The following is a 17,737-nucleotide window of genomic DNA, read 5'->3' as shown; positions in this document are numbered from 1 at the left end:
GCAGTATCTGATTGCACTTCAGCCCTCTGGCTTACTGGAGCAACTTTACTGCCTTGCAACTTTGTCTCTCTGTAGAGGCTATTTGCACTGAAGAATGGCATACAAACATATGTTTTTATAATTTTTACTAATATTATTAAAAAAATCCAGAAACATTTTATTTATAAAATCCCCTATCTGCATAGCAATCCAAACTACTATTGTAAATTACTGAGGCTGTACAGCAGAATCACACAGGTAAAACTTATAGGATGAATCTTCTATAAAAACAAACCCAACACCATTCACATTACTAGAAAACGACCCAACATTTTAATCTTGAAGACTTTTCAAACATTACTGCAATATAATTGTGGAAAAACATGTTACTTCTTAGAAGGAAGTTAAGCATATCCAAACAGATTTGTACTTTCTTCAGTTACAAAGTTTGATTTTCCTTGTTCAGTTCCTCATTGCCAACATGGCATTTATGTCCCAAATAAGATTTCGTAACTGATCCATGATCTGCTTCAGCTGCTGATTCTTCTGTTTCAGTTTCTGTGGGAAGAGTTTATTAGAATTATTTTTGTGATCAGTTCAAATAGCGCACTCAAAATTCAACAAAAGTTACAGTGCTATGAAATGCTATAGAAATCTTTTTCTAAGTTGTCAGTGAGCATTATTAATGGGATAATACATCCCCGTTAAAGCACATTCTAAAAATACAAGAAAGCCTCAAAAGTTAAGGACCATTGCTAGAGGGGGAATGCTGTTTCATTTCACAGCAGCCTTTTATCAAAACACCTGACACCTTCAAAAGCTGGAGGCTTGCAGGGATCAGTCCTCACTTTGTAAAGTCTAAAAGTGAGCATCCTAAGCTGGAAGAAAGAATTTGGGGAGCAGGTAAATTTATGTGAATTTATGTTTTATAAATTTGGTTTAGAGAAAAATGAGGCACTAAGATTACAAGTTTGAACACGGTAAAGGGTATAGGTGAAACAAATCAAGCTTTTGCAGCCCTTCTGCTATGTAGGTGAACTGCAATGCATTAAGAATCTTGTATTGAAAATGGTTTTCCCAAGCATGCTGAATTCTTTAAAATTATGTATTTGTTTTTGCAAACTGCAGAAGCATTTGGAGGAGCAGGAGAACAGCAAACTATCTTTTATTTGGTTGCATAGCCAAAAGTTAAAAATTATGTGTCTACAGAAGAAAGATCAGGGCATCAAGACATCACACAATTTCCCTAACCTTTCATGTTTCACAGTAATACCCATATTTATTGTCTCATTTATTCATTTTCCTGCTCAAGTCAAAGCTGTTGAGAACTAAGGTTGTTGTTAACAGTACACAGTTTGTTCTTCATTTCATTCTGATTTGATAAGATGTCAGCCTTCCAACATTAGAGGTCAAACTACTTATTCATTAGGGAAGTCTGGAGTTCCAAGTAAAGTGAAAGCACAGGAAAGACTTGCTTCCATCAAAACAGAACAAAATGTTTCAGGTTTGATTTAACTTTGCTATTTGCACAACACAAAAGGCAACACATTAAAAGCGTGACTCAAATCAGTAATACAACCAAAGTTACTGGAACAGAGAGAAAACGAAGCAACATCCTGAAAATTAGTCTCCTGAATTTTGATGCACTCAACACAACAATATTTTTAAACTGACAGCTGGTCAGCTGGGAAAGAAATCCAGAGGAAAAAGGAAGCCTATTCACTTCAGACCTGTAGAAACAGTCTGAAGTAATATGGTAATTAGGCTTAGATTACATGGGAAACATCGTAAGGATAATACTCCTGAATACAGACTTTGCAGGACACTGGAAGACACAACACTCAGATCTGAACTCCCAAGAAGGATACAACAACATACGTAGGACAGTTCATGTGCACTAACATGGAATTCCTAGCCAAGCATTTTACAGGCTAAACAGTGTTTTAAATTTCAAAATGTGCATTTATCTAATACTTCTTTCTTTTCCATTTTCAAGACTTCACAATATGCAGCAGAGATTTAGCTCCTAACTAAAGACAAGAGACAAAGCTAAGCAGCATGTAAATGACAGCATTGAAATGACAGAATTGAAATGACAGAATTGCAAGGGTCTTCCTACCAAAGGTCATAAATGCAAGGTCCTGATGCTTGAGAAAGCACAAGAGGAATGAGATAAACAAGCATGTTCATACATTTTTAAACATAATTCTGTTTGCCATCCTCAACATTGAATCCTAGAGAAATCAGTGACTGTTACATCAAAACTAATAATTTAATGCAAGCTGTAACTCCTCCCTGTTACTGAGGCCACACCATTTCAAGGTATTTCAAAACCTTCATCAATGGAAATAAAGGCTGAACAGTTGGTGATGGTAATTGAAGTCACAGACAGAAATAAGAACCATTGACCTCTGAGAAGCATGTCGAGCTGTACTGTTAAATACTGTTACTCACATGAACTTTGTGTAAGTTATGCCCAAAAGATTCATTCTGTAATACTGTTTTCCTTTCTTGTGAAAGTATTATGACACTATAAATTGTTTGATCTTTATTTGATGCTAGACAGGGGAACCTTCAGCCTAGATTTCATTTGTTTTCAAAGCATCTGAAAGGACAAGAATTGTAAATTTGTTTCTTTATTTATCTGAAGATAATTTTAGATCCTCATCTTTAGCGAAGAGCTAATTTCTTAGCTCTTCTACTTTTTCTGGAGCCAGAAAAAACATCTCAGATGAAGCACCATCCCTGGGTTGCTAGGCTGTTGAAAGAATAAAGAGAAAAAAAATCCACTTCAGAGAGCACAGTCTCCTAATTGAAATGCATACAGTGATCTTTGCTACTGATCTTTGACAGGCAGTGGTCCACACCACAAAGTACTACATAATTAATATGTTCTGCACCACTGGAAGTGCTGGCCTCTGCTTAAGACTTTGCTGAGCCAGTAAGAACATCTCAACTCAAGTCTAACCTTGAAAAGATAGGTGAAATGGCCTTCTTGGGAAATGGGCAAAATCTTTAAGCAGCTTCTGCAGCAGTGACAAATTTTCTTTTGAACAGATTGCTTGCAAGTTGTCTCCCACTCCTTCCTCCTTCTGCTGAAATGACTTAGTTGAACTCTAGACTGCTTCTCAGGATTAACAGTTGTATGAAACAAGAAAAAGTACTTCATCCTACATACATGGTACAGCTTCTGACTTTATCTGTTTTAAGATAGCACAGGGAAATTCTCTGAGGCAGTTTGGGAGTTTAAGAGACCTACATTCAAGTTACATCTGCCAGGCCTGTTTCTATTATTCCCTCTCTGTCAGAAAAGTGATCTGACTGAAAACCTACCCTAGGGGGTCTTCATTGGTGATACTAATTTTCAGTGGCGCCCATTTTGACTGATCTTGCAAGTATTATGGCCATTGTGATGGAATTGTCAAGGACTGCACCTTCCAGTAACCAACGAGATCTTAGTTGGCTTAGATCATTTATGAAAACATTTACTGAAGCACAAAACCCACATAACTGAAACTAAGTGGGAAAACCATAATATATACCCAGAAAACAGCTGCCTTTCAAGGAAGAAAAGCTGCTAGAAAGAACCTGCCATGTTTCATACAAATTTGGGTTCAATAGGACACAGTAATTTCAACTTTGACTGAAATAAATGTTTTGCTGGAAGTCATTTCTGCTTCACTTGTATTTCATTAGAAATCAGTGCTGTCTAGACCAATTCACAACTTACAATCAGAGATGTATCAGAACCCACCTTTTCACAGTGTTCTTGTCTCTCTCCTCATTTTAAGCTCATGTATCCTTCAAATTTTAAAACTAAAACATCACTGTGAGTCATTGTGCTGCACTCAATCCATTTGTTAGAAATCTCTTCTTCAGGCAAGGAAAACAATGTAAACACTGTGGAAGAGTACGATCATATTCCAAGTGGTGCTTGTAAAAACATCAACAGTACTTGTTTAAGTGGTACAGGCTCTTCTGCTCAAGGAAAAAAAACTAGCAAAGATCTGTTTCCATCTTGAAAATCTTATATTGAAGACCATTCTCCTGAATGCTGTGCCAGCTATGGTTTTTACCTGCTCTATTCAAGATCTACAACAGTACAGGCCAGAAGGACATCTCAGTGTCTCAGTGTAACATTAAGTATTAATAACCATACCTTTACTTGCATAAATATTAGCAAAATTTTGAAAAATTATGTTTACTTTGTGGATTAAGACTATACTACAGAGAACTTGCATCACATTCTTTCCCAGGCATATAGAATCGTGGAACAGTCTGGGTTGGAAGGGACCTTTAAGGGGCATCTAGTCCAACCCTGCAATGAGCAGGGACATCTTCAACTAAATCAGGTTGCTCAGAGCCTGGTCCAGCCTGACTATGAATGTTTACCCTCAGCCTAAAAAATGTCTTCCTTGTGTTTCATCTAAATTGGCCTTCTTTCAGTTTAAAGTCATTACCCCTTGCCCTATTGCAACAAGCCCTGCTAAAAGGTTTGTTCCCAGCTTTCTTCTAAGCCCCCTTTAGGTACTGAAAGGTAGTGCTGTAAGATGTCTCTGCTCTTCTCTCCTTCAGACTGAACAGCCTCAACTCTCAGCCTTTCTTCATAAGAGAAGTGTTCCATCCCTCTGATAATTTTTGTAGCCCTCCTCTGAACCCACTCCAACAGATCCATGTCTTTCCTGTGCTGAGTAGCCCAGAGCTGGACCATTGAACTGCTCTAGGAAGTGATTCTTGAAAGCCTTGTGAAGGTGACAGTGGTCTCTGTGTTTCCGGGTAAGTCAAGCCCAAGAAATTTCTACAGAAACACGGTTTTTGTAATAGGAAGGTAACATTTATACCATTCTTTATTTAAATGAGTCCTTCATAATGAAATCTCTGAAGTATGAAAGTGGAAAAGCCTGCTCTTTTCTTTTTTCCTTTGGTAGTCAAGAGACTATTACAATGTTATATGTACTGCTGGAAAAAAATATGATGGAAAAAGTGCCCTCAACACTTTGTTCAAACTCTCTTAAAGCTACCAAGTGGTGTCTTAACTTATGGCTGCTCAACTGATACCAAGGCTCATTTTCCATCATAATAAATTCATATATCAATCTCTTAATAATTTTTTTCCAAAGGGATAAAAAATATTCATCACTAATACAGCAACTGCTGTGCAATTAACATGAACACACTCACTGTCCAGTATCTACAGCTCTTCCTGATGTCAGTCACAGGCATGACTGTTCTACACTTAGCAGAAATGAGAGACTGAGTTTTTTGCGTTGCACTTCATTTGACAGCTGAAAGGAAAACTGCTCCTTCTGCATGTGTAACCCCGTGTTCCTGAAACAAACAGAAGCATCAGTCATAGCCTGTGCTCTTCTGCAAGCTCAATACTTTTCACCTATTGACCCAGACAGGATTGTATTTATCCACTGATCTGTTGTTCTGAGAGGAGTAAGCACCTTCATTCAAATAGATGGATGTTTGCTTCATACCAATTATTTATCATTCAACAATGAGGTCTGAGGTCTTATTTACTGAGTACCATCTAAGCTCTGTAGCTTGTAATGGAATTATTCATTCCCCAAGGTGCTTCTCCACCACACTTCTCAGTGTTACATCCCCATTCTTAACATGAAAATGCCACAGATCTATGATCCTCAGTTACAGATGGCAAACTCAGTCACACAAACACTACAGATAAAACTGAAGTGCTGCCAACTTTGTCCAAAGACATTTAAGGTTCACGTTCATCCCCAAACTTCGTATTTTAACAGTTCCCACATATTCAAAGATACCACGAGCCATAAGGGTAAGAATGAACAACTACCACAGATAATCTGTGGCAGAGAAAAAAAAATTCAGCTCCCAAGAGCTGCCTTAGTTACTTACTCACTACATACAATTAATCCTTCCTTCTCATTCCCAAATTCCCTGCTTACTCAATAGTCTAATGCCAGTTGTGCAATACACAAACCAGTATTTTTATAATCTCATTTATCACAATACTGATTCAATCTAAATAGTGCCTAGTCTGCCATAAAAGCAAAATAGCTAAAAGGACTCTTCCAGAATAGAAAATGGGAAGGGCGGAAGAGAAATCAAATGTGATAATGCAATAAAGGTTGTATAATATACATCTATATGAGGACAAAAGGGGACAATTGGGATTTTACAGGCAGCATTATGCTCACCTTTTCCTAACTTTTTTCAACTTTTTAAGCGTGATATGGTTTAGAAAAATTTTGTGTGCAACATTTTATACAAAACTGAAAAGGAAATAATTCATTATCTGGAATAAAAGTGCATCTGAATGCTGAGAAAGATGGTTTAGGACATAACAAGACCACTCAATTTTCTGCTGGAGAGGGTGGATATGCTCCTCATGAAAAAGGAAACATTTCAATTCATTTGCAAGAAAGACAAGGAGGGGATCCAGAAAATTACAGGCGACTCAGCCTAACTCCCGACTCCAGAAAGACTGTGCAGCAAATCCTTCTGGAAGTCATATTCAGACACATAATGATAAGGTGACTGGGAACAGGTGACTGGGAACATACTGGATTTCCTGAAGATGCTTGTGGCTGACCAACATGATAGCCTTCTATTGAGAAATAACTGGCTGTGTGGCAAGGGGAGAACAGGAGATTTCCTTCACTTTCATAAAGTAAAATCATTCATTAGTCGGGCTTCTGACACAGCCCCTCATTGCCTTTGAGCAAATTGAAGAGACATGGTTTGGATAGGTAAATTAATGGGCTGACGGAAAACTGGCTGGACTATGGGATTCTAAATGCTGAGATCATCAGTATTAAGACCAAGTGCTACTTGGTCACTCTTTAAGTTTCTCAGGACTGATACTAAAGTGAATATTCTTAATATCCTCATTAATGACTAATCCACACTTAATGAGATAATCACCATATCAAAGTTATCAAATTGGTGGACAATGCCAAACTGGGGAAAGTGAAAAATATACTCAGTGGTAGGATGTTGGATTCAGAGGGACCTCAACAGGTGGGAAAGGCAGACCAACACCTATCTCAGGAACTTCAATTAAAACAACATCCTACATCTGCACACAGAATAAACTCACACCACAGCAAAGGCTGACTGAATAGAAATAAAATTTGCAGAAAAGGATCCGAGGTCCTTTTTGATACTTTCTAACCAGTTTATCATGAGTCATCAGCAGATCTTTTTTGCAACAATTAAGACAAACTGCACTCTGCTCTGTATTAGCAAGAGTGCACCTCTCAGATCAGACGAGTACCTCTCATACTCTCCTCTATTTGGTTCTGGACAATGACTGTCCAATTTGGGGATCAATACAAAGCTCTATCATACTGGATAATGCCTAGTGGAAGGTCATCACAATGATAAAAGCCGTGTTTGTTCAATCTCAAGCAGAGAATGCCAAAGGACAGGATGACAGTGCTGTCTTCGGCCACCTAATGAAGCTCACAGAAGAGACAAAGCTGGACTCTTCTTGAGTATACACAGCAAACGGATGAGGGGCAGCGAATATTATGTTATGACAAGGAAAATTCCACTGTAACATCAGGAAAATTTTCACAGTAAAAGTCAATCCTTAAGAAGGGCCCAGAAACGACAGAATTTCAGTCCTTACAGATATCTGAAATGCTGGAGCATGGACATGAGCTGGAGCTGCTAGATCTAACTTTTCTGGTTGACCCTGTTTTGGGCTGGGGACTGAACCAGATAATCTCCAGACATCCCACTGAGCCTAAATTCCTCTGATTCTACCATTGCAGAGAGTCAGTTTGGGTACTCAAAAAATCATGGGAATTATCTCCAGTGCAGATTAAACAGCCCAGAAGGTGTCTAAGTAACATATTCTCCCCCTCTTGCCAAAGTATTCCTTGATGCACACTCGTATTTTAGGTGAAAAAGGACTCTACACATTTAAAACCAATTAAAATACATGCAAATAGTGTGAAAGGTAGTTTAAAAGGAATTTAGGTTTTCTGCATAGTCCTAAACAGCATCAGCTACAAGGCACAATGTTTGTGCTACCAAAAAAAGCCCAGAGCTAAACTTGTTACGGCTTAACTTAAAACTCTGTCATGTAGATTGTCTTTTTCTCTCTTAGCAAGATCACTGTTAAACACTTCACAAACATTAGTTAAGAATATCAAATATGATTGCTTTCTAAAGGGCCACCTGGAATGTCCAAATGCTATTTTGCTTTCACCCAAATGTACTTACACTACTAATTATGTGATGGTTTTCCTAAGTGCTTCAGAAACCAGAGACCAGACTTACAGCATGAATGAAACCTAAGCTGTACTTGCTCCATTTCTAAAAGCAAACAGTAAAGAAAACCACTAATAGGGCAGCAAAATAGATTAAATCACTCTCAATTTTTGATTTGGTATTTATGTTTCAAGTCCTGTCAAATGTACTACAAGACCACAGACTGAAGGTGAGCCTGTCATCTTGAAAATAATACTGACGATTCTATACTTAAAAGGTAAAAAACTTGATAGACGGAACATTAAACACTCGAAAAACATGAATAGAAGAGAGGAAATCTTGGTAACATCTTCCACTTGCTGCAAATAGATTAATTTCAATGAAAACTGGATCAAGACATGTACTAGAAGACTAATTCAAATGCTAAACTGATTCTGGAACAGTAATTTATTTTTTTAAAAAGTCAACCACCTCAACAATTTACAAGCCCAGAAAGCATATACAGATAAAAAAGAATAAACTACATTTTTGGGAACTGCAGGAGAGAATTGTTTAAGACATGAGAGAAGCAGTCAGTGCTCAAGAAATGGTTTGTTTTGTAATAATGGTACGAGCTTCTTATTGTGGACAAAACTCCCTTGTGTTATAAAGCTTAATAGGCTTTATTAAAATCTGCAGTTGCTAATTATTACTGAATTGCTAGGACAGAAATGCGTTGCCTTGTAAACTAATCAATATTTTAAATTAACAGACAAGTACTTACATAGCCAAGGTCAGCACATTAAACTTTCCAACCTAAAAGCTAACTCTAATATAGCAGAATAACTAAATAAGACCAAAAGGTGTCACAGTAAACCAACACAAAAAGCTCCTGCAGTTTTTAGGAACTCTGATACATCAACAGGTTCTCCTGTCCCATGAATGAGATGGTAATGACAGGAAGCACCAGATGCTCCCCTCCTCCTCCAGTGAGGATGTTCCCTTCCCAGACATCTGCAGTAGCAAAGCAAAGCTGCTGTTTTTCAAGTCAGTGGTTCATGGAATAAGGACATTTTTGTGTGGGAATATATAATCCACAAGGTTTATAAGAGCTACTACTAGTTTTGGCAATGCTTCACACTGTGGGGCAGTTAGTGTCTTTGACATACATCCAGAGCTAGTACTACAGAAATCAGACTGGCTGGGATATCATGGCAAGAAGAACAAAATTAAGAGATCCATGGCAGGTCTAAGAACTAATTCAAAGATCACACTAGCGTCAAAGTCTTGGGTTGCAATAGTGCAATAGAGACTTTTTGTTACCAATAATATGCAAGACTGAAAAAAATAATGCCTATCACAGCAAAATGGGTAAGGTGAGAACAGGACAACTAGCTGAAGGAAGAAAAGATTTGGTCAAGAATATAAAAAGCCTCTTTAACTATCATGTTGGTTTCCCTGTCACAGTATTTTCATCAACATTTTGTATTACTGAAATTTTCCTATAATTAATTCATCAAATTGAGTTGGAGGTAGACATTACACACTAGGGAGGACTGAAGAGCTGTTACGTGTGCCAGCAAGGAACCAGAGCAAGCCCTCCTTGAAGCCAGCAGCCAGTGTGAGAAATTAGACCAATTATCTGATTTTAGTGATTTTTCTTTGGAAAAAAAAAAAAAGATATATTTCTAGTCATAAAAGCATTTCCTAGTCTGTAATGTATGAAAATTTGAACTTTGAAAATGGTAGTAGATATGCTTATACAACTGGAGGGAAACAAAAGAAAAAATCAGTGAACTTTAAAAAAAGAAGTTTAACTTGCTTTTGCTGCAGTTATTAAGTATTTGTCCACAAGAATACTAGAGAAAGTTCAACTATCTTTTGAAGATTTAGTGTGGAAAATCCGGAAATAAAGTCTAGGCATTTAAGTATAAATACAGGATTTCAGCCTATATTTATGTAAAAATTTCAATGCATTCTTAATTACCAGTTTGCTACCAATGGTCCTATAACACCATCAACCTGTTTAAGGTTCAGAACTCTTCATAAAAATTTATGAAATTATTTTCACAAGATCACACCAAGGAGGTTTAAAATCATATTAGCATATAGGTACAACAACAAGGGCAAAACCATGTCATAGAGCTATTAAAACCACAGCAAGTATGGACAGTTAAGCTTATTAACACCTAAAGCTTGCAAATAAATGTGCATAAATTCACGGTACAACATTACATACAATATAATATATACAACCCTGCTACATCAGCACTGAAGAGAAAGATTACAACAGGAGAGCTGACAACTGCATTTCTCTAAAGTCACGTAGTCTTCATTTTCTCCTGTACAATACACATGCATTTTTCTAAATAAATGGGTTATGAAAAATTCAATACATGTATGATTGTGAAAGACAAATTAAAACATTGGAAATATTTAAAAAGCCAAAAACCCATCAATTATTCATTCAGTAAATAAACATTTTATTAATTTATTTCTTTTGTTAGGTTATTTTTGTAGAGTATAACTCCTTTTTACTGAGTATTTGCAGATATTACAGCTGTAGAAATATTTATTTAATCCTATCTTTGTACTTTACAGATTGAAGAAACAACGTTCAAAACTGTGGTCTGGTAAAACTGTGTATTTTTAATCTCCATATTACATTAGCTTCTATTACAGCATAATTATTTTTAGATTTTAATTCCTCTTCAGTAATTTGTACCCAGTTGCACAATGCCATTCAAACTGAAAATTTAACATTTTACTCCTATAACATTTATAATTCATAGTACATTTTTTTCTGAATGTGGCAAGATTCAAAATGTTCCTCTTTACAAAAGAAACAGTCTTTCTCAAACTGTCAAAACACAGAAGGTAGTCCTCAAAATTCTTTACCAAGTCACATAATTATAAGAATATTTACACATCTGGTGTTCAGTATCAATTATTTTAACATCTAAGGTAAGTTCTAAAGATAAGTAAGTTCAACGGGCACTTTAGTCCAGTTTGTACTGTCAATATCAATATACACACTGTATTCATAAGAATATACGTTTGTTTTAAAAGAGACACAAGTTAAAATTGTTAGGAAGGCTAAACTCTAGTGCCAGAGGCACAGCTGAAAAATAAGTATTTTAACTAAAAGGTCAATACTGAAATATTTATAGATAAAAAGTATTTCTCTCCAGTTTTGATGGTAGTCATCGCACATTCTGTATTTAGTAAAGCAATCTAGAAATTTAGGCTTTGTAATGTGAAAAAAACATTTCTTAGTTTATGCAAATTAATTTCAACTTTGTTACCTTATTTACTTCCATGATTTCCCTTCTCTCTTCACTAGCAAAACGAAGCTGACTTGCAGCACCACGATCATCATGCTTGGAGCCATCTTCCTCAACATAGGGAATAAGTTGCTGTGAAGACAAGAAACATCAGCGTTAGAGAAAGAAAAAAGATAGGAAAAAAAAGAAAATTAAAAAAAAAAAACAAAAAACAAACAAATCCAGGAAATGCATACGGTACTACCATTTCTCCACAGGCTCTAACTGCCCAAGAGAAAGTGGAGAGAAGCCTCCTTGCCACCTCAAACCTAAAGGCCTTGCAATGACCTCAGCTGGTTCTCCAGAAAACAATGTGCTGCAAAAAGACACAATCCCACACATTACTAAGCCTAGACCAAAGAAATTTCATAACTGCAGGCAGAAGCCAGTCTTTCCATTTTAAGATGTTTATTATAGATAATCCTTGTAGTTTTGAATTCTGCAGACTGGGATTTTAAAATTTGCTATTTCACACTAAAAAATAAAGCCACAAACATGAAGTTATCATTACCAAAAAGCAGTTTAGTGATATACTGAACATAAATATGACTGGCTTTACATAGCTGCTTGCTTAATACTCTAGTTATGACTTGCTATTTTAGTGAGCCTCTGGTTGGCTACTCTTAAGACTAGGCCCACAGTTACCTAAAATTAGTTATTTTGTAAGTATTTCTCACTGTGATCTCCTCAGACACACAGAATCATAGTTTGGTTTAAAATGGAGAAGACCATAGTGCACTGTCTTTTTTGTAAGCTTCAACAAATTCCTTGATGCAGAATTTCTAAATGAATACTACTATGTTTCCTTCCTAAAAAAAAAATGAAAAAGAAACATACTAGATACAAAACAAATACTTGCTTCTGTGTCAGAATACTCGCAAGTGACTAAAATTTTCTTAAAAGGTAATACATCCACAAAGTCCATAGTCTGACATTGTTTCTTCTGCTCTGAACTATGCACAAATATATCTGTGTTCACATACACACTACAGACATATGGAAGACGAATACTGATACAAGTGAGCAAGAAGATATTAATTTTAAAGCCTAGGAGCAAGTTGCTCATCAAGTGCATATTAACTTCTGAGTTAGGTTGGGGTGTAATATTTCAAAAAGCATTCAGTGCCTTCAGCACTCCTCTGATGGAAAACTTACTTTGATTTAACCACTCAAAATATAATTTCCTCCTATATAAAAATTTTTGCAGCCATTTTTGTTCAGCTTAGCAAAATGGACAAAAGCTACCACACTAAACTCTGCCGTGAACAAAGTAGCAAATGTTGACCACTTACTACATTTGCAGACCATAAAGAAGAAGTAGTGGGGCTGCTGTATGTTCTTGGAAAAAACTCTCTGATGGAAAAATAAAGTAGCACTCAAAGTAGAATATTTTCTTCAAAAGCCTCCCTATCTTTCAGAAAAGGTGATAATGAAAAAGAAAACCCAACAAACAAACCTACAAAGAAAAGCTGAACTATACCTAATACACAAAAGAAGCAGGAAATTTAATCTTTGTAAGCAGATCTTCACAATTATCTCATGCCTTGCTATGCTGGTTAACAGAAAGCTAATAATACCTATTACACATTAGTACACATTAACAAAAAGTATGAAATCATTTATATTAATAATAATGGAATAAATAATACTAGTAGGTATGGACTTCTCTTGACTGTGCAAAAAAAGAGTTTTGTTGATATTCTGTAAAGACATGGTAAAAATACTGGCCATTAAATAATACAATTGAGACTATTATTGAACTACTGGAAGTAGAATTTAAGAAAAGTGATCCAACAGGAATGATGTGCCACTGTCATTCACTCTAACCAATAAAAACATGGGGAGGCAGGCATCTACTAAGTTCAGAGAAGGAAAGACTAAGAAGATTTTAAAAAATACCCCATCTATCAATAAAAAACTCTGCTAAGTTATCAGTGAAACTTTGCGTTAAAAAAGCCTGAAGTGACTGCTTATTTCCTCTATGGAGATTATTTTCCATCCTGATAACAGGAAAAAAATATGGAAAGTTATAGAAAAAAAGCAACTCAACCCAAGTCATTCCATTGATACGGGAAAAAAAGACACATGAAAAGCTTTTAAAGAGGACACAAGTATATGGTTATTGTGCACAAGTCAAAACACTGTGAAAACAGATTTATTTTCTTAAATGGGAAAATTAACTTATTCCCTTGCTCGCTGGCAGCATTCCAGATACATTTCTCTGAAATCCTTCTCAAAAGTCAGTAACTGTTAACTCAAATAGTAGTCTAGAATGGACTGTACAGAATGGACTTCTTCCTTTCTTTACTCCTATTCAGATAAGAGACTCACACTTCAAATATAATGCTCATACGATTAAAATTCAATGGACAATCAGAAATCTGTTAATAAAGTTGCCTTAGAATCCAGAGGTCAGCAATTATAGAATTTCAAAATTCTGGTTAATATAGAGCAGGAGCAACTCAAATTGTAACAAAATACAAGGTTTAAAAGTAGTTTAAATTAGAAACAATTTATGAGGAAGATGACATTTAAGATTTTATAACTAACAGGAGTATTATTAAGAAAAACTTTGGCCAATTTTCCTCCCTGGAAGTTTTATGTTGCAACTTTTCTATCACCACTGAAGACTTAAGTTTGGTTCACACTGGCCAGCAGGTTAGGAATAGCTGAGTGAGGAACTATGGAGGCACAGAGTATTGGCCAGAGAAAGTAAATAATACTTATTACTCAGGAGCCAGGCTGACGGGTGAGATCTTGAAGGAGACTTTTTCCCATTTCTTGTAAAAAATTTGATCATCTTTTTTCCCTAGGGCAAACAAATTGGTGAAGGTACCAAGAAGCCACATGAAAAAAAACTTAAAATTTTAAATTAAGTTTGCTTTCACAGAACCGATTAGACTGGAAAAGACCTCTGAGATCGAGACCAACTTTATGACAGAACAGGGTGTCAATTAGACACTAAGTTTCACAATCTTTCAACAAGCTCTAATTAATAAACAGAATTCAGTCCACTGAATAATTCCAGTATCATTAAAACTTGCTATCAGTCTCTGAGGAAGATGGATGATTTGCTATCCAGAATGGTTATTCTGATTTGCAATTTATACATAAATTAAGGTACTTACTTCTATGGGAACAGGATCGAGTCCAGCACAGTTTTCATTACATTTGTCATAGACTAATCTCAGTTTTCTGAAGAGTATTGATAGCTGACGGAGATGTTCCTGCAGCTTTGCCAGTCTGTCTTGATATGTTGCAGTATGATAAGTAACACCGTTTGGTAACTTAGAGAACCAAAACATTAAAAATATTACAGTAAAGTTTCTGTCACATGAAATAAATAAAGGTATCAAACAGGTTTTTGTATATTTTAAAATAAGACAATCACACTTTTCCCATAGCAAGCACTGAAATTTTTATTTTCTTTACTAGCAAAACTGCATATTTTATGTGCTCAATCACTGCTGTCAAACACTCTCATGTATTCTCCAATTTGGTCATTGTCAATCTTTCTGACTTTTCAGTGAGTGCCTTCACAATGCTTAAATATGACACCGTTGTGACTGGGTTGAGATTTTGTGTCTCAATCCCAGCGAAATCAATTCAGTGGCTCAAGAGTCATGAAAATACAGAAGGAGTGGGAGCAATTATTTATCCTCTACTCTCCACAGAGCAAACACAACAGAAGTCTGTATGTTTTCTCAGTAAGTAGACAAAAATAAGGATTATGTCATTTTTCCTAACAAAGAAAAAAGTTTTAGGTGGAAAATATTACAGAAAAAGATCAATGAAATTTCCTCTAAATTTACTCCCCATATGTTAATATAAACAGAGAAACATAACCAACCTATGAACAATCTTGATAATATATAAAAGAAAACAGTTACCAAGCATATTTAGAGCTTTTTTGTTGTGAGGGCAATGACAATTCAGCATTTCTGAATTTTAGTTAATTTACAGGACTAAGCAAATATATTAAGTGTAGCACTCACTTCTTCAACCCATCGTCCTTTTCAGAGCAATTTGCTCTAGTTTTCTAAACGTCCTAAGGCATTTCCTGAATCTATATATACTGGCAGTCAGTGATAAAAACAAGTTGAGTGTATAGAAATAAACAGCTGTTTCTCACCTGCATGTTCCTCAGTAACTGGAAGATTTCCATGGTTCGAAAGACAATGTCCTGCACGGTCTCCTGGCCGATGCGGCAGAGGGAAGCCGTGTTCACCTCCCTGGCAGCCTGAGCCTGCGTCCCGGAGAAAGCGCCCGGCGGCATCCCCGCCCCGGCCAGAGGGGGGGTCGACATCTCCCGGCCTTGACCAGTCAGTCACACTAGGGCAAACTGCACAAAGCAGTGATGATGGAACGATCAAATACTTGTTTGACTCTATCGTAGTAAACTTCTGCAGGGTGGCTATCCCAGCCCGTTTCCCCGTGTTGGCTCTGTCCAACACGAGGCCGGCTCAGCGCAGTCCCCTCGGTCCGGACACCGCCCCCTGACCCGCCGCAGCTCTGCCGGGCGGTGGAACTGAGGGGGCCCCTCACGCACCTCCCTCCCCTCGGAGCGGTCACTGGGCGCGCCCTGCCCCGATCCGTCCCAAGGGGAACACGAGAGAGGTGTTTGCCCAGCTCCAGCAGACAGAACTGCAGCCCTGCGCTCCGGGACCGGTACCTGCCCGACCACTCCTCCCTCGGCTGACCCACTCTCTCCCGGGGCGAAGCGGTGCCCTGGCCCCGCAGCCTCCCCTGACCCCGCGCTCCCGCCTGGGCCCGGCCCCGCTCCGCGCTGCAGCCGCTCCGGACGGGCCGGTCCCGCGGTCCCCGCCGCACTCACGGGTCCTGCCGCACTCAAGGGACTCGCCGCACTCACAGGACTCGCCTCATTTACTGGGCCCCGCCGCACTCACAGAACTCGCCTCATTCATGGGCCCCGGACCCGCGGCGGAAGCACTTCCCGGCGCCCGGCGCCGTCACAGCCGGCGGGGCGGGAGCGGCGGGCGGGGCCGCGGCTCTGTCGCGTCGGCTTGGGGCTACTCCTGTACCGCCTCCCTTGTACTGCTCCTGTACCTCTCCTGTACCGCCCCTGTACCGCCCCTGTACCGCCTCCCCTGTACTTCTCCTGTACTGCTCCTTTATCGCCGCTCTCCGTCGAGCGTCTCGCTGGGAGTGGGGGCGTTTTCCTGGCTTGCTGAATCCAGTGCGGCTTTGCGGGAAGATCAGCCAGTATGCGGGCTCTTGAGGTTGAAAAGTTTGGTCAGAATCCCCAGACATATTCACACATTCCCACCACCCCTCTGTCAGATCATAGAATCATTGAACAATTTGGGTTGGAAGTGACCTTAAAGATCATTTAATTCCAAGTCCCCTGCCACGACCAGGTCGCTCAGAGCTCCATCCAGCCTGGCCTTCAACACTGACAGGCATGGGGAACCCCAACTTCTCCGGGCAACCTGTTCCAGTGTGCCACCACCCTCACTGTAAAGGATTTCTGCCTAAAACCTAAACCTATTGTTTTTCAGTCTGAAACCATTCGCCCTTTCTTATCACTAAAGTTCAGGATGAGGAGTCCCTCTGTGAGGTCTCCTCCAGGCTGAACAGCCCCAACTCTCTCAGCCTGTCTTTGTAGGAGAGATGCTCTAGTCCCAGTCACACTGATAAATGGCTCAATTTCTGTTTTGTGGGATAAGTATGTATTGTCAGTATACACTTTAAAACGTGCTAATTGTATAGCTTTATGGGTGAACTGCTAATCCTCCCTGCATAGACATATTATTGTGAATACATAAAAGCCTTAACACTTGGCCTTCCTGTGTCTCAGTATTTGCATGGATATAAAACCTCTCTGAGTGCTTGTACCACACTGATACAATTGGGGCATTTTTGAAGTACAGACAAGGCCTCCTATGTGAGGGAGAGGGAACATCCTCAGAAAGAAACCAGGTAGGTTCTGTGAGGCCTGACATATATGAGCTGTTTCTACAGTATTTAATACTTACTGTCTGCCTAACAAAAAAATTTCTTCATATGCAAAAATCAGTAAGTACCAAAGTCTCTCTGTCTCTGGTATCTAGGACTCTGTATTTGAGTGATTGTGACAATAAGTATCTAAATATGCAGAAGAGGACATTTATATACCTGCAACTTCTAATTAATTCTTAGTACAGTAAAGGTAATTGTGCTGTATTAAAACTGATGCTACAAGCGATCTTTTGTGTGAAATGTTTTGCATTTGTAATGCTGTAAAAATAAAT

The 17,737-nt window shown here is 38.2% G+C and overlaps 1 protein-coding gene across 1 annotated transcript; it reads right to left on the bottom strand.

Annotated features, from left to right (window-relative positions):
* Positions 1 to 283: 283 nt before the first annotated feature.
* Positions 284 to 16,476, bottom strand: MED30 (mediator complex subunit 30). Its single transcript, XM_014870098.2, is given in 6 exon segments — positions 284 to 444; positions 447 to 537; positions 11,469 to 11,579; positions 14,615 to 14,773; positions 15,619 to 15,828; positions 16,357 to 16,476. Coding segments are annotated over 5 exon segments (561 nt in total). The 5' UTR covers positions 15,793 to 15,828; positions 16,357 to 16,476; the 3' UTR covers positions 284 to 418.
* Between the last annotated feature and the right edge of the window lie 1,261 nt (positions 16,477 to 17,737).

This window comes from Sturnus vulgaris, chromosome 1, assembly GCF_052056855.1.
Source record: "Sturnus vulgaris isolate bStuVul1 chromosome 1, bStuVul1.hap1, whole genome shotgun sequence".
In the NCBI taxonomy this organism is placed as follows: Eukaryota; Metazoa; Chordata; class Aves; order Passeriformes; family Sturnidae; genus Sturnus; species Sturnus vulgaris.
The sequence above is the reverse complement of the archived record's forward strand: the minus strand, read 5'-3'. Positions and strand labels throughout refer to the sequence as shown.